The sequence below is a fragment of the Homarus americanus genome, unplaced genomic scaffold (assembly GCF_018991925.1).
Source record: "Homarus americanus isolate GMGI-L3 unplaced genomic scaffold, GMGI_Hamer_2.0 scaffold45698, whole genome shotgun sequence".
Classification (NCBI taxonomy): domain Eukaryota; kingdom Metazoa; phylum Arthropoda; class Malacostraca; order Decapoda; family Nephropidae; genus Homarus; species Homarus americanus.
Genome location: NW_024735554.1, coordinates 3054857 through 3079717, shown reverse-complemented (window position 1 = coordinate 3079717; position 24861 = coordinate 3054857). Strand labels below are relative to the sequence as shown.

At 43.5% G+C, this 24861-nt stretch overlaps 1 protein-coding gene across 1 annotated transcript; it reads left to right on the top strand.

The window, feature by feature from the left end:
* Positions 1-1807: 1807 nt before the first annotated feature.
* Positions 1808-24627, top strand: LOC121871309. The gene is made up of 5 exons (XM_042373528.1): positions 1808-1855; positions 3173-3344; positions 20959-21172; positions 21367-21445; positions 24477-24627. Exons 1-5 carry the CDS (start codon positions 1808-1810, stop codon positions 24510-24512), a joined length of 549 nt encoding a protein of 182 aa, XP_042229462.1. The 3' UTR covers positions 24513-24627.
* The last annotated feature ends 234 nt before the right edge of the window (positions 24628-24861 follow it).

Here is a 24861-nt window from a genome sequence, read left to right as displayed (position 1 = left end):
ACACAGCACTGACCCACATTGTGTTCACAGAAGAGGGTATTAGAAATAAACTGTCCAGGCTAAAGGTCCATAAGAGTCCTGGACCTGACATGGTGCATCCTAGAGTGCTAAGGGAGCTGTGCAACGAGCTTGCAGAGCCCCTGAAGATTCTGTTTTGTAAATGCCTGGATGAACAAATGGTCCCCAGTGAATGGAAAGTGGCTTATGTGAGTCCTATCTTCAAGAAGGGCGATAGTCACTCCACGAACAACTATAGACCGGTGAGCCTGACCAGCATAATATGTAAAGTACTTGAGAGTATTATCAGAGATGCAGCGATGGAACATCTACTACGAAACAACCTTGTAAAAGATTGCCAACACGGTTTTATGCCGGGGCGCTCTTGCTTGACACAATTGCTCAAGGTATTGGATATTTGGACCCATATTCTAGAACGGGGTGGTAATATCGACAATATTTACCTAGATTTTGCCAAGGCTTTCGACAGTGTACCCCACGAAAGGCTGAAAATCAAACTGGAAGGGTACGGAATTCGGGGAAATGTCCTAGCGTGGATAGAAGACTTTCTACATGACCGCAAGCAATGTGTGGTGATTAATGGCACGAAATCGTCATCTGTACCTGTAACAAGTGGGGTACCGCAGGGTAGTGTATTGGGCCCGCTGTTGTTTGTTTGTTTCATAAATGATATGCCTGACGTTGTACACTCCTCCATACAAATGTTTGCCGATGATGGCAAGTTATTTCGGGAAATTAAGAACCAAGCGGACTGTGAAGAGCTGCAGAAGGACCTCTGTGGGCTCCAGGAATGGTCGAAGGAATGGCTGCTGAGATTCAATGTCACGAAGTGTAAGAGGATGCACCTGGGGCGTACCAACGGTAAGGAGGCGTACCATATGTCCCAACGGGATGAAGAAAATGTACTAGTTGAGACTGTGTGTGAGAAGGACCTAGGTGTGTATGTTGACAATGAGCTGAAGTTCTCGGGCCATTGTGAGAAGAAGGTAAATCAGGCAAATAAATTATTGGGTCTTATAAGAAGGTCGTTCAGATATCTAGACGGTCCGTCCCTCGTGACGATCTTCAGGAGTGAAGTGCTTCCCCATCTGGAGTACTGTCACCCCATCTGGTCCCCGAGATATGCTAGGGACTGTCAGTTGGTTGAAAATGTTCAAAGGAGGGCCACCAAACTGGTGCCTGCACTTCGGCATCTCAGCTACCCTGAGAGATTGGAGCGCCTGAACTTGCCTAGCTTATACTACAGACGGGCAAGGGGGGACCTAGTTGAGGTTTATAAGCATCTCAGGGGGCACTACTCAGTTGAGTGTCCTTACTTGGAGCTGGCGGACGCTCGCCCCACAAGGGGTCACAGCTCAAGATTGAAGAAGCCGCAAGTCCGGAAAACCGTGAGGGCAAACTTTTTCGGAGTGAGGGTTGTAAACTCTTGGAACAATCTACCAGAGAGTGTTGTGACGGCACCGAGTGTGAGCTCTTTCAAGATAAGACTTGACCAACACTGGAGCGGGTTCAGGTACATTCAGGAGCCGGTGCATGCCCAGTATTTGCCAACAGTGCGTGACAGAGACGTGACTGATCGCCCGGCGGCTAGCGAGCCGACTTTGGTGAAGAATATAGGAAAAGAGACGTGACCGATCGCCCAAGGCTAACAAGCCGATCAGTGGCGAAGAGGATAAACACAAAAACACAATACGGGGTTTGTGGACCAGCGTATTGTCTCAGAGCAGCAGCACACCTGTGTTAGCATTCTGTCATTTCTCCCAGATGATGTTGCCACAGTTGCGGCATTATGCCAGCATCAGTGGTTTATGCAGCAGATGGTGCTTCCCCATCTGGAGTACTGACACCCCGTCTGGTCCCCGAGATATGCTAGGGACTGTCAGTTGGTTGAAAATGTTCTCAGGAGGGCCACCAGACTGGTGCCTGCCCTTCGGCACCTCAACTACCCTGAGAGATTGGAGTGCTTGAACTTGCCTAGCTTATACTACAGACGGGCAAGGGGTGACCTAATAGAGGTGTATAAGCATCTCAAGGGGCACTACTCTCACTCCGAAAAAGTTACCCTTCACAGTTTTTTGGGCTTGCGGCTTCTTCAACCTTTATTTGTGACCCCTTGTAGGGCGAGCGTCCGACAGCTCCAGGTAAGGACACTCGACTGAATAGTGCCCTTGAGATGCTTGTGGGGTACGTTATGTTTGGTTCTCACTCAGGATGGGATGGAGAAAGGAAACTCACAATGTGCTCACTGTACACTGTTGTATTGGATGTACAATGCAGCTTGGTGCTGGGAAGGCAGCATGGTTACAAGCGTGATGTAGAGAGAGCTGGTTGGTGAGGGTGCTCAGAGGAGGACAGCTTGTGGGTCGCCATGCTCGCCGGCGGGAGCGAGGACCGCCAGGCAGGCGGAGGAGGTGTTGCTGGCTGGTTGGTGTAGGTAGAAAGAGACAGGTCACCACGAGGTCAGGTCTTAAATAGCGGGGGGTAGGCGTGGCTTAGTAGTTGATCCCCGCTCCGTGGGCGGCGCTGGTTGACCTAGACCAAGAGGCATACACTGGGGAATTCGTGGGGTCGGCTACTCAGCGACAAACAGCGTTTGTAGGGGAGAAATCCACTACATGCTTATACACCTCAATTAGGTCCTCCCTGCCCGTCTGTAGTATAAGCTAGGCAGGTTCAAGCACTCCAATCTCTCGGGGTAGCTGAGGTGCCGTAGTGCTGGCACCAGCCTAGTGGCCCTTCTTTCCACACTTTCAATCAACTGACAGACCCGAGCATATCTCGGGGACCAGACGGAGTGACAGTACATGTGTAAAGGAGGGATTTTTTAGTTGTATTTTCTTATTAATTTATCCCACTACTGTTAACTTGTAAACTCTTCAACCTTTTTTTTTCTAACTTTTTCTTACTTCATTAAGTATAGATATTAGTTATAGCTTAGTTATGTTACTTCATATATTTATTCCATAACCTCTGACCTCTGGTAGCGTTGGCTCCAGGGTTAGGACACATGCCTTGTGTAAAAGAAACCCCGAGCATGTCCAGTACTTGTCAACAGTGTGTGTGATAGAACAGACCGACCATCTATCAAGCGAGCGGGCTGACGAGTAGCCAAGAATATAAATTTAAAATATAAATACTTGTACGACAATACCAGGCGAGGGACTACGTGTGTCTGTACCAGGCGAGGGACTACGTGTGTCTGTACCAGGCGAGGGACTACGTGTGTCTGTACCAGGCGAGGGACTACGTGTGTCTGTACCAGGCGAGGGACTACGTGTGTCTGTACCAGGCGAGGGACTACGTGTGTCTGTACCAGGCTGTACCAGGCGAGGGCTGAGGTGAGGGACTACTAGGTGTGTGTGTCTGTACCCAGGTGAGGAACTACTAGTGTGTCTGGGTACCAGCTGAGGGACTACTAGCGTGTCTGTACCAGGTAAAAAGAGGGGACTACTAGTGTGTGTCTGTACCAGCTGAGGGACTACTAGTGTGTCTGTACCAGGTGAGGGATTAGTGTGTGTCTGTACCAGGTGAGGAACTACTAGTGTGTGTTCAGAATTAGCCAGAGGACTACTAGTGTCTGTACCCAGGTGAGGGGGACTACTAGTGTGTGTGTTCAGCCAGCTGGGAGGGACTACTAGTGTGTCTGTACTGGAAGTTGAAGGATTACTAATGTGTGTCTGTACCAAGTGAGAGGGATTAATAGGTGTGTCTGTACCTGGTGAAGGACATTAGTGCGTCTGTACCAGGTGAAGGATTACTAGAGTGTGTCTGTACCAGATGAGGGATTACTAGTGTGTGTTCACATGTACCAGTGAGGGGATTACTAGTAAAAAGCCCAGCCAGATGAGGGATTACTAGTGTGTAGTTCTGTACCAGTGAAGGATTACTAGAGTGTGTCTGTACCAGATGAGGGATTACTAGTGTGTAACTGTACCAGGTGAGGATTACTAGTGTGTGTCTGTACCAGGATGAGGATTACTAGTGTGTCTGCAATTCAGGTGAAGGATTACTAGAGTGTGTCTGTACCAGATGAGGGATTACTAGGTGTGCCCGTACCAGGTGAAGGATTACTAGTGTGTGTCTTTACCAGGTGAGGGATTGCTAGTGTGTGTCTGTACCGGGTGAAGGATTACTAGTGTGTCTTTACCAGGTGAGGGATTACTAGTGTGTGTCTTTACCAGGTGAGGGATTACTAGTGTGTGTCTGTATCAGGTGAAGGATTACTAGTGTGTGTCTGTACCAGGTGAAGGATTACTAGTGTGTCTGTACCAGTTGAGGGATTACTAGTGTGTGTCTTTACCAGGTGAGGGATTACTAGTGTGTGTCTGTATCAGGTGAAGGATTACTAGTGTGTGTCTCTACCAGATGAAGGATTACTAGTGTGTGTCTTTACCAGGTGAAGGATTACTAGTGTGTCTGTACCAGGTGAGGGATTACTAGTGTGTGTCTGTATCAGGTGAGGGATTACTAGTGTGTCTGTACCAGGTGAGGGATTACCAGGTGGTCTGGTACCAGCGAGGGGATTACTAGTGTGTGTCTTTACCAGGTGAGGGATTGCTAGTGTGTGTCTGTACCGGGTGAAGGATTACTAGTGTGTCTTTACCAGGTGAGGGATTACTAGTGTGTGTCTTTACCAGGTGAGGGATTACTAGTGTGTGTCTGTATCAGGTGAAGGATTACTAGTGTGGTCATAAGAACAGGTGTCTGTACCAGGTGAAGGATTACTAGTGTTCGGTATCAGGTGAAGAATTACTAGTGTGTCTGCACCAGGTGAAGGATTACTAGTGTGTCTGTACCAGGTAGGATTACTAGTGTTCGTACCAGTGAAGGATTGATGTGTGTCACCAGGTGAAGGATTATTAGTGTCTGTACCAGGTGAAGAACATTAGTGTGTGTCTGCACCAGGTGAAGGACATCAGTGTGTTCGTATCAGGTAAGAATTACTAGTGTGTCTGCACCAGGTGAAGGATTACTAGTGTTCTGTATCAGGTGAAGAATTACTAGTGTGTGTCTTTACCAGGTGAAGGATTACTAGTGTGTCTGTATCAGGTGAAGAATTACTAGTGGTCTGCACCAGGTGAAGATTACTAGTGTGTGTCTGTACCGAGAGAAGGATTTACTAGTGTGTCTGTATCAGGTGAAGAATTACTAGTGTGTGTCTGCACCGGGTGAAGGATTACTAGTGTGTCTGTATCAGGTGAAGAATTACTAGTGTGTGTCTGCACCAGGTGAAGGATTACTAGTGGTGTCTGTACCAGGTGAAGGATTACTAGTGTGTGTCTGCACCAGGTGAAGGATTACTAGTGTGTCTGTATCGGTGTGAAGAATTACTAGTGTGTTCTGCACCAGTAAGGATTACTAGTGTGTCTGTATCAGGTGAAGAATTACAGTGTGTCGTGAAGGGGATTACTAGTGTGTGTCTAAAGGTGAAGGATTACTATGCGGGTTCGTACCAGGTGAAGGATTACTAGTGTGTGTCTGTACCAGGTAGGATTATTAGTGTGTGTCTGTACCAGGTGAAGGATTACTAGTGTGTGCTCTACAAGGTGTGAAGATTACTAGTGTGTTCGTATCGGGTGAAGATTACTATAGTGTTTACCAGGTGGGATCACTAGTGTGTTCGCACCAGGTGAAGGGATTACTAGTTGTGTCTGTATCAGGTAGAACACGTGTTTTACCAGGTGAAGGATTACGTGTGTCTGTACCAGGTGAAGGATTACTAATGTGTCTGCACCAGGTGAGGATTACTAGTGTGTCTGCATTGGTGAAGGATTACTAGTGTGTGTCTGCACCAGGTGAAGGATTACTAATGTGTGCTCTGTATCGTGAAGGATTACTGTGTGTGTCTGCACCAGGTGAAGGATTACTAGTGTGTGTCTGTATCAGGTGAAGGATTACTAGTGTGTGCCTTCACAGGTGAAGGATTACTAGTGTGTGCCTGTATCAGGTGAAGGATTACTAGTGTGTGTCTGCACCAGGTGAAGGATTACTGTTGTGTGTCTGTATCAGGTGAAGGATTACTAGTGTGTGTCTGCACCAGGTGAAGGATTATTATAGTGTCTGTACCAGGTGAAGATTACTAGTGTGTGTCTTACCAGGTGAAGGATTACTAATGTGTCTGCACAGAAGGATTACTAGTGTGTGTCTGTACCAGGTGAAGGATTACTAGTGTGTTCGCACCAGGTGAAGGATTACTAGTGGTGTCGGTACCAGGTGAAGGACTCTGTGTGTCTTTACCAGGTGAAGGATTACTGTGTGTCTGCACCAGGAAGGATTACTAGTGTGTCTGTACCAGGAAGGATTACTAGTGTGTCTGCACCAGGTGAAGGATTACTAGTGTGTCTGTACCGTGAAGGATTACTAGTGTGCTGCACCAGGTGAAGGATTACTAGTGTGTGTGTCTGCACCTGGGGGAACAGGTGTTCTCCAGGTGAAGAATTACTAGTGTCTGTATGCCAGGTGAAGGATTACTAGTGTGTGTCTGCACCAGGGTGAAGGAGATTTACGTGTGTCTGTATCAGGTGAAGGATTACTAGTGTGTGTCTGTACCAGGTGAAGGATTACTAGTGTGTGTCCGTACCGTGAAGGATATTAGTGTGTGTCTGTACCAGGTGAAGGATTACTAGTGTGTGTCTGGTGTGAAGGATTACTAATGTGTGTCTGTATCAGGTGAAGGATTACTAGTGTGTGTCTGCCAGGTGAAGGATACTAGTGTGTGTCTGTACCGGGTGAAGGATTACAGGTGTGTCGTGTTCAGGTGAAGGATTACTAGTGTGTCTGCATCGTGAGATTACTAGTGTGTCTGTACCAGGTGAAGAATTACTAGTGTGTCCTTTACCAGGTGAAGGATTACTAGTGTGTGTCTGTCCGGGAAGATGAATACAGTGTGTGGTACCAGGTAAAGGATTACTAGTGTGTGTGTACCAGGTGAAGGATTACTAGTGTGTCTGTACCAGTTGATGGATTACTAGTGTGTGTTCTGTACCAGGTGAAGGGATTACTATTGTGTGTACCAGTTGAGGGATTACAGTGTCTGTACCAGGTGAAGGATTACTAGTGTGTGTTCTGTACCAGTTGAGGATTACTAGTGTGTGTGTGTACCAGGTGAAGGATTACTAGTGTTTCTGTACCAGGAGGGATTACTAGTGTGTGTTGTATCAGGAGGATTACAGTGTGTCTGTACCAGTTGAGGATTACTAGTGGTGTCTTTAACAGGTGAAGGATTACTAGTGTGTGTGTACCAGGTGAAGGATTACTAGTGTGTGTGTCTGTACCACGAAGGATTACTAGTGTGTGTCTTACCAGTGAAGGATTACTAGTGTGTCTGTACCAGGTGAAGGATTACTAGAGTGTGTCTACCAGTTGAGGGATTACTAGTGTGTGTGTCTGTACCAGGTGATTACTAGTGTGTCTGTACAAAGTATTACTAGGTTCGCAGGTGGATTAGTGTCCAGGTGAGGGATTACTAGTGTGTGTGTCTGTACCAGGTGAAGGATTACTTGTGTGTGTCTCTACCAGGTGAAGGAACATTATCTAGGCTCCGATTCTCAAAAATCTCTGACTACATCACTTAAAGAAAGACTTTAAAACAAATAGGGTTAAAACTACGCTGACTCGACCATAATACCCTCTCTTAACACCACATCGGAGACATAACCAGTATAATCTTCGTGAGTTCTCCATATTTACCGGCAAATATTAGTTTCAATGTTATTATTATTATTATTATTATTATTATTATTATTATTATTTTATAAAGTGTACAAAAAGAAGGGAAATAAAAGACACAAGTAGTCACTGATTCATTAGAATATCTACGAAGACGAACGTTGGTGACTTTCCCTAGATAAATAAAAAGAAACTTAAAATTATTATTTTTCTATTTGCTAAACATAAAAAAATATAATGAATATGTCTTTTGTTAGGAAGTATATTTGTAACTAGAAATTTGGTGTTTATCGTTGGTAAACGGTTATTATCGTACATGTTGCACTGAAACGCTGCGCTCTAATTCCCCACCAAAACAACACCGGTGTCTAGGCAACGACCCCCCACCACACTCCCCGAGAAATACATCGAATTTTGAAATTTTGTATAAATTATCAAACAAATATATATTAGTAACTACATATGAAATTTATGAAATTTAGTATTTCTTAGAAGACTTAAAAGTTAATAACACTCCGGATAATACGGACTCATGATGAATTAATATGAGGATTATGTTTATACACATTTGCTCTAAGCTAAACTTAGAAATATGATTACATCTTAGATATGTACACCACAAAATTTAGCTCATTATGTCATAAATCCCCAGTCTACAGATAACGACATCTGGTTCCCTGTTGTATAAATGGACTACAGGTAATGGATGCGCTGAGTTGCTTATTAAATTACAAGTTGCGGTAAAAATAAAGAGTATTTTGGTCGACATCAATATAAAAAAATGTAATAGAAGATCATTAACCAGAGGTGTACGTCCTGGATGCCCGACCACAGCGACCTAAATCCCCCCAAAAGAATTAAGGTTTGACTGTAATCCCCAGTTCTTTCCTATTACAACCATAAAAGGTCCACGGATTATTTTGTTTTGTTTTGCAGGATGCAGAAGGCCAACAGGTACTGGTGTGTGTGTGTGTGATGGAAATCTTCTGGAATTTTATAATAGAACCACTGACAATTTTAATCATTTCTCGAAATGAATTTTCATTCAGTCATTTCGCGGAATCCGAACAACTAAACCTTTCAGTAGTTTCACGAAATGACTTTAAAATGACATGAAATTTTCAATTTATTTCGGGGAATGACTAAAATTTCTAAGCATTACGTGAAATGACTGATTACACAGCTTGATTGTACCCCATGAAAGGGTGAAAATAAAACTAGAAGGATACTGGATTCACTTCTTTCATGGATCGAAGACTTTCTTCGGGACTGCGAAGCAGTGTGTGGTAATTAATGACACGAAATCGTAATGTGTACCCGTGACAAGCGAGATGCCACAGGGCAGTGTATAGGTCCATAAGAGTCTCGACCCTGACATGGTGCATCCTAGAGTGCTATGAGAGTTGTGCAACGAGCTTGCCGAGCCCCTGAAGATCCTGTTTTGTAAATGCCTGGATGAACAAAAGGTCCCCAGTGAATGGAAAGTGGCTTATGTGAGTCCTATCTTCAAGAAGGGCGATCATCACTCCACGAACAACTATAGACCGGTGAGCCTGACCAGCATAATATGTAAAGTACTTGAGAGTATTATCAGAGATGCCGCAATGGAACATCTACTACGAAACAACCTTGTAAAGGATTGCCAACGCGGTTTTATGCCGGAGCGCTCCTGCTTAACACAATTGCTCAAGGTATTGGATATTTGGACCCATATTCTGGAACGAGGTGGTAATATCGACAATATTTACCTAGATTTTGCCAAGGCTTTCGACAGTGTACCCCACGAAAGGCTGAAAATCAAACTGGAAGGGTACGGAATTCGGGGAAATGTCCTAGCGTGGATAGAAGACTTTCTTTTCTACATGACCGCAAGCAGTGTGAGGTGATTAATGGCACGAAATCATCATCCGTACCTGTCACAAGCTGGGTACCACAGGGCAGTGTATTGGGCCCGCTGTTGTTTGTTTGTTTCATAAATGACATTACTTGTACACTCCTCCATACAAATATTTGCCGATGACGCCAAGTTATTTCGGGAAATCAAGAACCAAGCGGACTATGAAGAGCTGCAGAAGGACCTCTGTGGGCTTCAAGAATGGTCGAAGAAATGGCTGCTGAGATTCAATGTCACGAAGTGTAAGAGGATGCACCTGGGGCGTACCAACGGTAAGGAGGAGTATCATATGTCCCAACGGGATGAAGAAACTGCACTATTTGAGACTGAATGTGAGAAGGACCGAGGTGTGTCTGTTGACAATGAGCTGAAGTTCTCGGGCCATTGCGAGAAGAAGGTATATTAGGCAAATAAATTATTGGGTCTTATATGAAGGTCGTTCAGATTTCTAGACGGTCCGTCCCTCATAACGATCTACAAGAGTGAAGTGCTTCCCCATCTGGATTACTGTCACCCCTTCTGGTCCGGAGATATACTCGGGACTGTCAGCTACCCTGAGAGACTGGAGCGCCTGAACTTGCCTAGCTTATACTACAGACATTACACGTCTGTTTTTTTTTTATCTTTGGTTTTAGGAATATAAATTTTTCAAAATGTGAAGAAATTTTCGTCAATATATCGAGATAAAATAAACCCAAAATAAATGTTACACGACAGAAAAAATTGGAAGGTGTAATTATGTTAAGGAAAGGTTTTTGTTTTATTGAAATCAGTTAAAAACTGGTGGAGAAATTCTAATGAGAGTTATAAAAGTTCATTTTGAGATACAGGCTGATAAAGTTTATTAACCTTTCTCCCTTATGTAAGTGCTCATTCTGAGCCGATTTTACATGTAATTTTTTATTTATTTATTTGTTTTTTTTTACATCTCCAACTGAACTCCAGTTATATTCCATATTCTTCAGGCTTCTGTTCCCTCCTCCCTTACCTCGTTGAGGCAGAGTACTATCTCAGTTGAGAGGGTTTCAGAGGTGCCCACACTCCCATTTGTCGCCAGGTTTCATCAAAAAGAGTCCTGGTGCAAAGTTTGGTGTGCTTTTCGTCCCAGTCTTGGCCTTGTCCTCAGTGTTGCGTGTCTCTTACAATCGGCATTTGGAGTTTTCAATGATTTTTAAAAGGCTGATATGTCTATATTCATTGCTTTCAGAAACGATGCTTTCTGGTAGCCATACTTCAGCTAACAAAATTATGAACATGAATTAACCCAATAATTTTGCAATACTCTAACAAATACGTGTTACAAGGCAGCTATGAAACAGGGAGGTACTACCGCCTGGGAAGATATTGGAAGCATAAAGTGTTGTCTAATGGTAGACCCTGCTGCCATATGGCATCACAAAAATTTTGACCAAGTTGCTGATCTGACTTTCTGCCTCATTTACACACAAATGCTGGGTCTCAATTGTTTCCCTTACTTTGACAACACAACATACATTTGTTTCTCACTATTGATTTTGTTAATTTATTTATTTATTTTTTATAATTATTATTATATTATTATTATTATTATTTATATTATTTTTTATTAATTTTTAACAATTATTATTATTATTATTATATTTTCGCCCCAGGCCCTGATGTGGGTCATTGACCTGTGCCCTGGTGAGCTAATCCCATAAAAAATACATTTAGATAATGCTAAATACAGTATTTAAAATTTACTGCAGTACACATATGAGTACTACTCCATATGTTCACCAGTGAGATATTAGCATCAGGTAATGATAAATGTTTCACAGCATAATGTAGAAATGTGTGATTTGAACATCCAACAATACTGACCTAATCTCATGCAGTATATTGTTGTATATGCTTGTCTTAAGCAATTTTGTTTTGCATGGCTGCTTTTTGCTTTGGCTTACACTATGTACAGTAGCAGTTACTGTTCTCAGCAAGTTATGCATGGATGTCTTTTTTTATTTTTGGTATTTAAAATGTGTATTAGTAATTGTTGCGCACTTGTTCATGTTATGCTTTAATTGTTGCTGCTTCTGGTTGTTATGAGTAGTCTTATATTTTGCATATACTGTACAGTGTACAGTATGTCTTTTTAATTTGATGATGTTCATTTTTTCTGTAAATGGTTCTTACATTTGCTGCCTAAACTGATAAAAAACATGTAACAAGTAAATATAATTGTTAGACAATAAAGGTAGCATAGCTATTCAATTTAATGCAATCAATAACTGTTGAATATGTAGGCTACTACATTTAAATTCTTATAAAGAATACAATAAGAGTTTCTCTTCAATAATCCATACATAAATAGAATACCTGATATATAATATGTGTGTATAAATAAAATCCACTGGCATGGGCTGTACTGCGCACATCATTGTCATTCCTAAAAACCTCATTTAATTCATATTACGCTGTATAACATTCAAATCCACCGCGCTTGTAGAATCTCAGAAAACGGGAAACACTGTTAAAGGATAATTCACCTACTCAATGTTCCTAGACCATGTGTTGTATTGTACCCAGGTACAGTTATATAATGTTAATTGTATGTATTCATAGCATTAAGGAGAATTCAGGGTATCCATAAGATGATTGGGAAAGTCCAGTTGAGCCGGGCTAGTGTACTGTAGGACTAAGTGTGGATCATGGTTTGAAGGTCATACTATTTACGTCTGTGAACGTGTAGCGAACATAACTTCCACAGATATCATATGAAAATACATGAGAACAATGATCTGGAAAAAGGATAAAGGTATCAGAACTATGTGAAGTGTTGGAAGTGATCTAGAAACTATGCTTCAAAAAGAATATCTTGTATACCCACGCCATGAAAATACGATGCTAGGCTTTGTTTGGGTTGGCGCCTAGGCCGCCTCGGGTGTGCCGCGTTGATATTATAACCCAATGAATTTACCCAGGAACTAGCAAACCAGACCCTTACCTTAGTGTGTAATTTAGTATTAAGATATGTATTTCTAAAGCATGAGGTCACAATAGATAGGAAAATGGAGATGTGGGAACCATAAGAATCCAAAGTGAAAACTGAAGATTGGAAACTGTAGGCCTAAACGGAGAGGAGGGGGGAGTCGGGACTTCACCCTCAGGGATGCCTCGACTTCTCCCAATACAGGTCAGTGTCCTTTATCATGCTTTATTCAGCCCTAAAAAGGACTTATCTAGCAGTTTTTACATCTTAAAACCTTGCCTGATGTCATAAAGTGAAGTCATAGTGTACTAATGTGTGGTGACGAAAGCCCCTCCGGCAGTATTCTCAGTGATGCCTCGACTTCTCCCAATACAGGACGACGCGTTCTGAGCGCCTACCGGGCGTCAGCCATGTGAAGGCCACACCACAGTGGTCAGGCACTTCCACTGTGAACCTGTGGATCCCCAGCACACCACCCCAAATGAGTAGAACAAATAAGGAAACGCTTGAGAAACTCCGCGGTCGTCACTTGGAGCGACCTATAATACCAGGCGTAGAAATAGTACTGGCATGTCTCTTGGTGTAGCCCTCGTCTCTTCCCATCCATGGCGGTGTGCGAACGAGGTGCCTGTTAGGTATACCTAGAAATTACAAGGAGTCCCATACCTGCAGGTGTGGAGGGTAACGGGTGTGTTGAGAGGGTGCTACTATGTATGATAACCGACGGTGCTATATTCCATACAGGTGGAGCAGTCTGATGTGTTAAGGGGTAGTGTAAGAAGGAATGACCGAGGTAAGGTGGTCACAGATTGTTATGCAATAAGTATGTGGATGACACGCCATTAATGTAAGACGTCTGGTGCCCATCTGGGTAACCAACATTTTCGTTGTTCTTCTGAGGAAGACCAATTCATTTGTATGTTTTTTACCAGTATGCTTTATAAGGAATAAATTAATTAAGACATGTTATGGTTTCACCCTTCTTTCCCCTTATCGATCTGGTCAATGGAAAACCTAACCCAATGCCTAGTCCACCCTGCACGCTACCTAACGAGCTACATGCTGTCCAGAGGGGGTCTGGTGGCAGCGACCCTGAGAAATTAAGATTAGAGTTCAGTATTCCCCCTTCGCATTAGTGACCCCAAGTCTGGCAGTATAGGGCATGTTGTTATGAGGGCTGCTACTGCCACCATTTATGAGGGCCTGAACTGCCACCATTTATTAGGGCCTCTGTGTGCCCGTAACAATTCCTTTTACTCTTATACTTATTACCATTGGTAGCGTGACGATAGGAGGCTCGTGGGTAGATGTAATGATAGTATCAAGCAATAGGGAAGAAATAACGGTAAACACTGTAGGTAAATAATAAGACACAGTTATACAAATACAAAGTTTATTTGAACATGAATATGAAATTAGGAGAAAGAATTTGTTTGTACCAACAGACGAAATCTAGTACTAGGCCCTCAGGCTCAACATACTCACACCATTACTGGGTGGACATAATAACACTTCCAACCCTACTGGGTGGACATACTCAATAACACAACTATTATAGTCACTTAGCACCATAAAGACCAGGGCAACTGCCACTACAACACTCAGTCGTCAGGGGTGATACTCAAGCAACAGCCATGGGGTCCAGCCACCATGGAGTACTTTCCGACGAACTCTGGGGATCCCAGTGGATTAATTCCACCACACAAATAGCCCTACTGAGTTAGACACTCATCCACCAATGATGGGGGCTGGTAGTGGTGTGTGGCTTGGTGATCCGGGGTCACCTCGCCGGCCGAGCGTTAGGGCCAGACGAGCCAGCTATGGGGGCTATAGGTGGTCTGAAGTGTCTGACGGCCGGGTCTCACGAAGGTAACAGATCCTACTGGACCTCGGACATCTCCCCAGACATTGTGGATACAACATCCACCCTACAGACACGGCCTAGGCTGCGTTAGGGACCTGTATGGATGAAGGGACGGGCACTCACTAACCGGTGACAACATCACGTTTCAGGGGACGTTAAAGACGTAAATATGACTTCACTCAGAGCATATCAACTACGTTACTGTAACACTTGCACAATCAACTATTAATTGGGTCAAATCACTTAAAGTAGGGCAAATTACAACACAGCGTGGAATGGCATACCTGTATGGATGAAGGGACGGGCACTCACTAACGGTAGAAATGCCCGCGGCGCCCTCACTCAAACTAGGCCAGGGAGTCCACCTACTCCTATTTCGATGAATTAATTTACGGTACACTCTGATGTTGAAATTGAGACTATGAACTCATTTTCATTCTCTACTATTATCTTCACTAACAATGCTCTGACTCAGCTATCAAAAGCAAAATTAAATTGATTACAAAGGGTTGGATGGCAACAGGTCCCAGCATACAGCGTCTGCTACTAAATCCGCGGATTATATTCCAAGCTCCCATAGACAAAGACGGGGAAACAGAGAAAACGGGGGACGTTTCCACTGGGGGACTCAGAAGGTTTTGTGGACGTTTGAGCGTAATATGAATCCTTAAGGTTTTCAGGTTAGCTATTATCATGATCATTACAAAGCTTCCCCCTTCCCCAAGATTTACATTATGCGGTAACGTTCAGAAAACACGTAAGTAGTGACATACACATTAAATCATTAATATAAAGTATAAATGCTCATACAAAACATTGCACCAATTATATCAATAAAAATAGAAAAATAATTCCCTACCGGTGGTCAGGATTGGGTAAAAGAAATGGAAATCTGTTAACATACAACTAGAATGTGACACACCTTCATAAAAAAAATATATTGGGATACATATTACAAAACAGCACCAAAAATAATAGCACATGGGGTTAGGTACATCATGTCATAATACTGAATGGCGGTAAATACATCATATCATATCATAATAATAATAAATGGTGTTACATACATTGTACTGCGCACATCATTGTCATCCCTAAAAATCCCATTTAATTCATATTACGCTACATAACATTCAAATGCACCGCGCTTGTAGAACCTCAGAAAACGGGAAACATTGATAAAGGACAACTCACCTACTCAAGGTTCCTAGACCATGTGTTGTATTGTACCCAGGTATAGTTATATCATATTAAGTGTATGTATTCATAGCATTAAGGATCACTCAGGGTAGGCATAAGATGAATGTTAAAGTCCAGTTGAGCCAGACTAGTGTACTGTAAGACTAAGTGTGGATCAGGGTTTGAAGGTCTTACTATTTACGTCTGTGAGCGTGTAGCGAACATAACTCCAATAGATATCATATGAAAATACATGAGAACAATGATCTGGAAAAAGGATAAATGTATCAGAACTATGTGAGGTGTTGACAGTGATCCAGAAACTATACTTGAAAGGAAATATCGTGTATGCGTCGGTATGAATTTAATACACCTCGTAGCCTCACGTGACATATACCCACGACAGGTACAGTGATCAGAGAATCTTATGTCTTGTGTTCAAATAGTGCAATGTGTGAGAGGAGGATCCCTCATTACAGTTTTTAAGTGAAGTTGATACACCCCCGCCATGATCATTCAGCCTTTGTTTCAAGGCGCGTCATGTACCCGCCTCAGATGCCACGTTGATATTATAATCCCAGGCATTTACCCAAGCACTAGCAAACCAAGACCTTACCTTAGTGTGTAATTTAGGATTAAAATATGTGTTTATAAGACATGAGTGACAATATACCGAAAAGTGTTCAGGTGAGAACCATAAGAAACAAAAGTGTAAATTGAGGATTGGAAACTGTAGGCCTATGTGACGAGGAGCGGCGGGGCACTGCCCTCAGTCTTCCACGTTCTACCGTCACCTCAGGTCAGTGTCCTAGCGGGCTATATCCCGCCCTATAATTAAGGTTGATAAATAGAAGTTACTACAGTTTAAAGCTTTGCCGGATATATAAGTGTGATAGGAATGTGTTAAGGGGTGGGATAACCGCCCGTCAGGCATTATTTCTCAGTCTTCCTCGTTCTACCGTCACCTCAGGTGCCATGTGGTCGGAGTACCTTGCCGCCCGGCCGCCGTTGTCCCTTTGAGCGTCACAACAGGTGGGGACTACTCACCGCTATGCCAAACCACTGTGAACCTGTGGATTTCCAGCGCACCACTCCAAATGAATAGTCACAACTAAGGAGACCGTGAGAAACTCTGCGGTCGTCACTTGGAGCGACCTATAATACCAGGCGTAGAAATAGTGCTGGTATGTCTCTAGGTGAAGCCCTCGTCTTTACCCATCGAGGGCGGTGTGCAAACGAGGTGCCTGTTGTGTATACCTAAAAGTCACAAGGAGTCACATACTCGCAGGTATGGAGTGTAACAGGTGTGTTGAGATGGTGCTACTATGTATGATAACCGACAGTACTAGATCCCACACAGGTGGAGCAGTCTGATGTGTTAAGGGATATTGTAAGAAGGAACGACTGAGGTACGGTGGTCACAGATTGTTATGCAATAAGTAGGTGGATGACACGCCATCAATGTAAGAGTCTGGGGCCCATCTGGGTAACCACATTTCCGTTGTTCTTCTGAGGAAGGCCAATTCATGTATATGTTTTTTACCAGTATGTTTGATAAGGAATAAATCAAGTAAGACATGTTATGGTTTCACCCTTCTTTACCCTTATCGATCTGGTCAATGGAAAACCTAACCCAATGCCTAGTCCGCTCTGCCCGCTACCTAACGAGCTACATGCTGTCCAGAGGGGGTCTGGTGGCAGCGACCCTTAGGAATTAAGATTAGAGTTAAGTTATCCCCTTAGACTTAGTGACCCCAGAATCTGGCAGTATAACATCATATCATATAATAATACATGGGGTTAAGTACATCATCATAGAATAATAATGATTTGAGTTAGATGCCTCATATCATATAATAATAATAAAAAATGGGTTACATGTTACAAAATACACCCTCACATCGGTAGATAAAGTGCACACTAGAGTGACAATAAAAAGTGAAAGTTTTTATTTTTAGATGGCCATTTGTCCAATACTGCGTACCCATGAAAAAAGAACACAGGCGAAATCCTGGGTCATTTGGACAATATTTAGAGGTGGCTCAAGCCATTTGAAGTTAACACTACTGAAATTATTATTGATTTTTTCTAATTTCTTTATTTATGAACCGATTACTATGAAACTTTGCAGGTATATGTAGAATGCAAATTCAAACTAAAGTTGTTCCTAACATTTTTTCTAAAAATGAGTAATGAGTATTTTGGCTGGTGCAGCTATTGGCAATGCAGAGGGGAGGGAGAGGCGGGTGTCAGTCTGGGTAGGGGGAAGAGGTTGTGTGCCAGTGTCTGACTGGTACAGTAGCATCAGTTGTGTGTGAGACGTGACGGTGGGTGTGTGCGCGTCGCTCTTGTTGCAGTATTACGGTTAGTACCATTGTCTTTGTCTAAAATCAATGCATCAATTTAGGTATATAACACTTTAAAAACTTTATACAAGTGATCTTGCATGCCGTATGCTTTATGGGTGCTGTTGTTTGCATAACAGTAACAACATAAGTTACATAAATGTTTTTGTTTGTTTCAGGTTCAATGGAGAGTACACGTTCAAAAACTGAAGTTTGGCTCATTGGTCAACACATAACCGAAATCACGGGTGCACAACTTCCTTCAAGAGATGTTCTACGTCTGTTTTTCCACGGTCACAATGAACATAAGAAAACAGTGAATGATTCTGCGAGTGAAGTTGCAGCATCGGTTATTAGTTTCTGGAATAAAGCACGGATTCCTACCATAACTAAGAAGAGTATTGGACGAAAGGTAGTGGATCTATTTTTAATGTGGAAGGGACTTAAGAAAAACTGCACTCGCACTACAGACACACAACGTAAGAAAGAGGAAACTTTTTGTGATGAGTTAGAGGACCTCTTCGATGTTGCCCACCCCAAGGCAATGCAGCTCTTGACCATCAAAGAAGACCGAGCATTCCTGGCAGCGCAACGAGAAAAAGGGAGAAGAGGTGTAATGGCAGGAGTAGACAAAAAGATTGCTTGTTCCATCAAGCGTCGGGAAGAAAGCAAGAGTAAGCAATCTCTACAACAGAATCAAGCCAGTTCTGCTCTTGAATATGATGAGTTGGGTTCTTCGTCTGAAACAGAATCACAATCAAGCTCGTCATCATCTACAAGTTCCCTAGCGATATCACCAGTGGTATCTTCTTCCAATCGTAAACGTGCTACTCTCAAAGTTATCACCCCTGAATTGTCAAGTACATTGGACCGCACTGGGATCAGTCACCGCTCTGCTCTCCGGATCGTCAGTGCCACGGCTGCTAGTCTAGGTCATGACCCAATGGAACTAGTTTTAAACTATGAGACAGTGCGTACTTCGCGAGCGACCCACCGTTCTGGGATTGCCAACGAAATTAAAGAAAAATTTCAACCTAGTGAAGTGCTCACTGTGCACTGGGATGGAAAAATTATTCCTGATGAACAAGGAGCGAGTGTTGACCGAATCGCCATTCTTGTCTCCGGAATCAATACTGAAAAGCTGCTTGGTGTCCCGAAACTATTGTCAGGGACTGGACAGGCCATTGCTACAGCAGTCAGTGCAGCGCTGGAAGAGTGGAAAATATCAGAGAATGTTTCAGCACTCAGTTTTGACACAACAGCTTCAAACACTGGGCACTTGTCGGGGGCATGTGTCATTCTGGAGCAGAAACTCGGCCGCCGTCTTCTGCATCTCGCGTGTCGTCACCACATCCTTGAGCTTGTTGCCGAGAAAGCGTATGTGGAATGCATGGGGCCTTCCTCTGGACCAGATAATACTCTCTTCTCTCGCTTCAAGCATAAGTGGAAGGACATCAGTCAAGATGACTACAGCCCTCTCTCAGACCTCCCTCCAAGTTTGTACGAGAAACGAGATGACCTCATCTGTTGCTGGAAACATCATCTGGGCAAGAAGCAGCAGCCACGTGATGATTACCGTGAGGTACTGGAGCTAGCAATCAGGTGTCTCGATGGAGCTCTACCCAAGTTTAATCTCCGACGGCCCGGAGCACTTCACCGAGCACGGTGGATGGCTAAGCTCATTTATGTCATGAAGATCCTGATTTTTGCTAATCAGTTTAAACTAACTGCTCGTGAGACATTAGGCTTGAAACGATTCACATTCTTTGTGCTAGAGGTGTATGTCAGTGCATGGTTCACGGCCTCCGTTCCATCCTCCGCTCCTGCTAATGATTTGCGGCTCCTCCAAGACCTGTCAGAGTACCACGACGTCAAAATATCAAGAACATGTCTCACAGTCTTCGGTCGTCACCTGTGGTACCTCAGTGAAGGCTTGGTGGGTCTTGCACTCTTCGATCCACAAGTTAATGCAACAATGAAGACAAACATAGTTCGGGCAATCGTTGAGAGGAAGGCGACCGAGGATTCACCAAAACGTGCTGCTCTTCCTGCCACATCTTCCCTTCCCACAAAGCAGCTCTCAGACTTTGCTTCTAGAGGATCAAACTTTCTATTTGAAAGTCTCAAAATGAAGACTTCTTTTTTGTCCAAGGAACCTGACACATGGTCTGATGATGAAGACTTCAAAACTGGCGTCGCAGTTGTGGGTGGTCTCAGAGTCATCAACGACACTGCAGAGAGAGGGATTGCCTTGATACAGGCATTCAACAGCAAGATCACGAAGAGTGAAGACCAGCGTCAACATCTGCTGCAGGTTGTTGAAGAGCAGAGGCGGTCACAACCAGGGACATCAAAACAGGACCTTACAAGCAAAAAGCGAAAACAATGAATGGGTTGTCCACACCTCTCCCACCCATTGATGTAAGCGTGTTCACTGCAGTTTCATTTTAAAAAGGAATTAATCATTTATATGTACAGTGTACACATAAACTTGCTCAATGTGTAAATTTTAAAATAAACCGGCATATTATGAATATTCGTATTTTTTGCCAAAAGGATAAAACTTCAATTGACTTGAGCTACCTCTAAATATTGTCCAAATGACCCAGGATTTCGCCTGTGTTCTTTTTTCATGGGTACGCAGTATTGGACCAATGGCCATTCCATTTAATCAATTTTAGAAATTCACCCCTATGCACTATTGTCACCCTCGTTGCACACTCAAAATTTCCTTACAGTACTCAAATTTCAATGTTCATAGATCATGAAGGTTTCTTTTATGCGATTGGTCAAATGCTTACTAGACACACTGAGATTTAACATAGATTTCTCAAGCTAGGACATAGACGCACGGACCCCATCAAGTCAAAGGAATGATTTGTTGCCCTTAATCTAAAGAGTCATGTCGCACTCGCGAGAGGCAGCACCATTCAAGGGACTCCGAACGAGCGGGTATTCCCAAGAATTCAATGCTAACGAAACGGTCCTCATGAGAACACCACCAAACCAAAAACTGTCTGTACTTATGGCATTTGCCATGTAGAAGTAATAGCACCATATTTTTATGCCCGAAGACTCCCTGAAAGTCACGAACTCTACACCTATATACCAACAACACCCAGCCTACGTAGGACTTACCAACCGGAACTTGAGAATTCACCACAAAGGGACGAACTTATTTGCTCCAGTCTCATCGAAAATTTACCAGAATTTCGGTTCCTATCAGATGCTACAGGAGTTCAGCCTAGCCCATATAAGTGAGTCGGTAGTTTGTGTTTATCTCGTCAGTTGTTTTCCCAGTTGATAATGATCATAAATATATGCTGGATTTATTTCTTCACAAGTACGGTACTGTATTTTGTTTATGGGTGAATGAAAGCAAATATGTCTGTGCTCAGGTAGTGTGGGTTCCTATTAAATGTAATTAATTTAAAAAATATTTTCTCTACAGGAAGTATGGTCTCCCAATGGATATAGTTGACTTAAGCACCGTCCAAGATCCTAAGAAATTAATTGACTTTCTACAAATGGTAAGGAAATATTTACAGTACAGTCAACCCTCACATTACGCGGTGCCTTGCCAGAACCTCACGTGCTCACATTACGCGGTACGTGAACCCCATTACGCGGAGTGTGTCCGGCGCGACGCTATTTTTAGATTTGCCCCACGCGCCACCCACCCGCCCGCCTGCCTGCCTCTCCCTCCGCTTGGGCAAGCGGCGCGGTAAGGTTGCGCAGTGTGTGTCTTTGTTGCGTTATCACTGACGTCATATGACGTATCAGACCTGTGATTGGCCATGCATCCCTACCCCCCTCTGCTGCTAGCTGTAATTGGCTTAAAGTATTATGACGTGTCCACCCGGGGGAGGGAGGGAGGGAGGAGAGACGACGCTTGACCTAGCCGCGGCAGTTTCATCCCTCCAGGCCACTCCGTGTAAACGCGCATCCATTGTTCCGTAAAATGGCTTCCGCCCGGACCACCACCCCCAGAGAGAAACCTTTCCTTACCTGGACCCAGCGGCACTAAACCAAAGAAGACACGACGTTCCTTAAGCTACGAGGTGAAGTATAGCATCACCCAAGAGTTGGAGAAAGGAACAAGGCAGGTTGATTTGGCGCGCCAGAATGGCGTGAACGAATCTACGATCCGGACTATAAAGAAGGATTCAGCCAAGATAAAGGAGCACATGAAGATCACAAAGTCTACAGGTGCTTCTATGATCAAGTATTTTCACAACCAGGTGCTTCTCAAGACAGAAAAATTACTTGTGAGGTACTTGGTGCGTCAGGCGCGACGGAACATGGCGGTCGACACGCGCTCTGTGAAGGACTACGCACGTGAACTGTACATGGCAGTGGCACGAAAGATGGGAACTTCAGAGCCCAAACCCTTTAATGCTTCCTCTGGGTGGTTACAGAGGTTTAAGATCCGGAACAAGATCACCAATATAAACATTGGTGGTGAAGAAGCGAGTGCTGATCGTGCTGCGGCTCGGGAATTTCCTCCGTTTTTACGTGAGATTATGGAGGAAGGACAGTACAGTGACGACCAGGTGTTTAACATGGACGAATCTGGTCTTTTCTGGAAAAAACTACCTTCCAAGTCCTTCGTTGTGAAGAATGCCAGCAGGATTCGGGGCCGGAAAATGCAGAAGGAACGCATCACCGTCCTGTTTACCACCAATGCCTCCGGTACCTGTAAGCTCAAGTTATCGGTGATCCACACAGCCCGCAAGCCGCACGCCTACAAGAGCATGGACATGACCAAGCTAAATGTCCACTGGCTGACAGCACGTAAGGCATGGATGTTCTCTACACTGTCCCTCTCCTGGTTTGATGACTGTTTTGTTCCCGATGTAAAGAAATTCTGTGAGCGACAGAATGTCCCATTTAATATTTTGTTGCTGCTGGACAACGCACCAGGACACTCGCCCCTACTGTTAGATCGTCACCCCAACGTAAAAGTGGTCTTCCTTCCTCCCAACACTACGTCTATATTACAGCCCATGGACCAGGAGTTGATTTGCAATGTGAAAGCTGCATTCTCAACAAAAAAATTCCAGCTCCTGAACGACTACACCAACACCAGGGAAGAGTTGCGTAACCTGAGTGACACCACCACCGATAGCAAGAGCGACGAAGATGAGGAACAACAGTTAGAACAGCAAAAAATACTCTTCAAACAATTCTGGAGAGTATTTAACATCAAGAAAGCTGTGGACATCTTGGTGGAGTCATGGGATCAGCTGTCTATTGCTACAATTCGTCACGCATGGAGACATGTGTTGCATGGAATACCAGGTGAGAGGAGGAGTCAATCTGTGACTGGTGAGGTTCAGAATGTTGCAGTAGCAGTGGACCTTGCCAGAGAAGCTGCGCAGACTGTTACAGTTCCAGGCTTCTCCGAGACCACCAACGACGACATCCTGGAGGTGATCAGAAATCCTGAAGTGACTGCCGACGAGATGTTGGAAGAAGAACACGTCAGTGAAGAGGAGGAAGAAGGTGCGGCAGTCTCCGAAGAACACAATTTAAGTCATAGTGATATTAAGGGTGCCATGGAGTGTGCAGAGAAGATGAAGTCCTTCCTTTCCCGCGACAATGACGATGACCGCTATGAAGTCTTCCATAACCGGCTGGTGCAGGCTATGGAGCCGTACATCAAGGTGTATCACGACAACATCAACGCCAGCCGTCAGCAAAGCATAACAGATTTCTTCACCCGCAACCCACCACAGCCAGCCCAAGCCATTGATAGTGACAGTGAAGTTGACTTTGAGGGATTTGTCAGGGAAGCCCTGACAACTGTAAGTGACAGTGATGATGATTCACCTAGTAATGGTGATTCACATGAAGGCCAGTAATCTGCCCTCTACCTCGGAACCAGCCTCCACCCCCGTATGCCGACCCATCTCTTCTACTACCGTAAGTGTTCCACCTAATTTTTAGTTTTCTAACCTTTCCTTTATTTTTCCTATGTTAACCTTTATCTTTCCTAACCTAACCTCTTCTATATTACTTGTTTTTTCATACCATCATAAAGTTAAGATAAAATTTTTACTGCAACAGTTATGTGTCGTCAAAAAGTGGAGTTTGGGGATCGGCCTGGACTCCATTTCAATTAATCCCATATGTTATGTTGTTCACTTTACGCGTTCCTCACTTTCCGCGGTACCCTCCGGGTTACATTAACTGCATAAAGTGAGGGTTAACTGTATATAGTAAAACAGCAATATAATGATGATGAAAGAAAATCCATTACTGCAGAACCATTTATGAAGCAGTTGAAAGTTGCCCAAAACTTTCACAAAGGTTCAGAATTCAAGCTCATATTTTGGAACAAATTTCATTATTTTATGAAAGCATAGACTTTAAAGTTGAGTCCATTAAGTCTTAAGACTCTTCATAACTAAATGACAGTTGAATGTGCCATTAATTGGGAAGTTTGCAGGATAATTTTTTTTTCTGCCAAGAATTGTGAGTTGATGGTCAGTAGAATGCCTTATAAGAAAGGGTAAGCCTATACAGTATAGAACTTCAGTGAATTTTTTTCTTCCACAGAAAGTGCAGAGTGAAGCTGCTGATAGTTCAGAATGAAGAGGAGGTTCCCAGCTGATCTAAGGAGAAGGAATAGGTTCTGATTTCTTGGCCATAGCTTCCTCTCTGACTCGGCGCTTTTTCTCTTTTCTCATTTGTCTTGTCATGACAGGTCTATTGGTGAATGTTGTTAATTATAGCTAATCATTTTATATTTTTATTTTCTGTAAACATTTAGCTGATATATGTGGATGCCATTATGTATGATTTTTAATAAAGGTTTTATAAGTTATGTTTTTGTTATTACTGATCACTAAAGGTTGCAGCACACTGGTTAAAATAAACTTTAAAATTATAGCATATACATAGAAATATTAATATGAGGAACTGTAAAATGCCCTGAGATATT

Excerpts from the sequence above, each read along its gene's own strand:
- LOC121871309 (XM_042373528.1), top strand. The coding sequence starts at position 1,808 with ATGCCAGCATCAGTGGTTTATGCAGCAGATGGTGCTTCCCCATCTGGA. Across the intron at positions 3,345-20,958 it reads TCTGTACCAGGCTGTACCAG|AAGTAATAGCACCATATTTT; the intron begins GCGAGGGCTGAG and ends TTTGCCATGTAG. Across the intron at positions 21,446-24,476 it reads TAATTGACTTTCTACAAATG|AAAGTGCAGAGTGAAGCTGC; the intron begins GTAAGGAAATAT and ends TTTCTTCCACAG.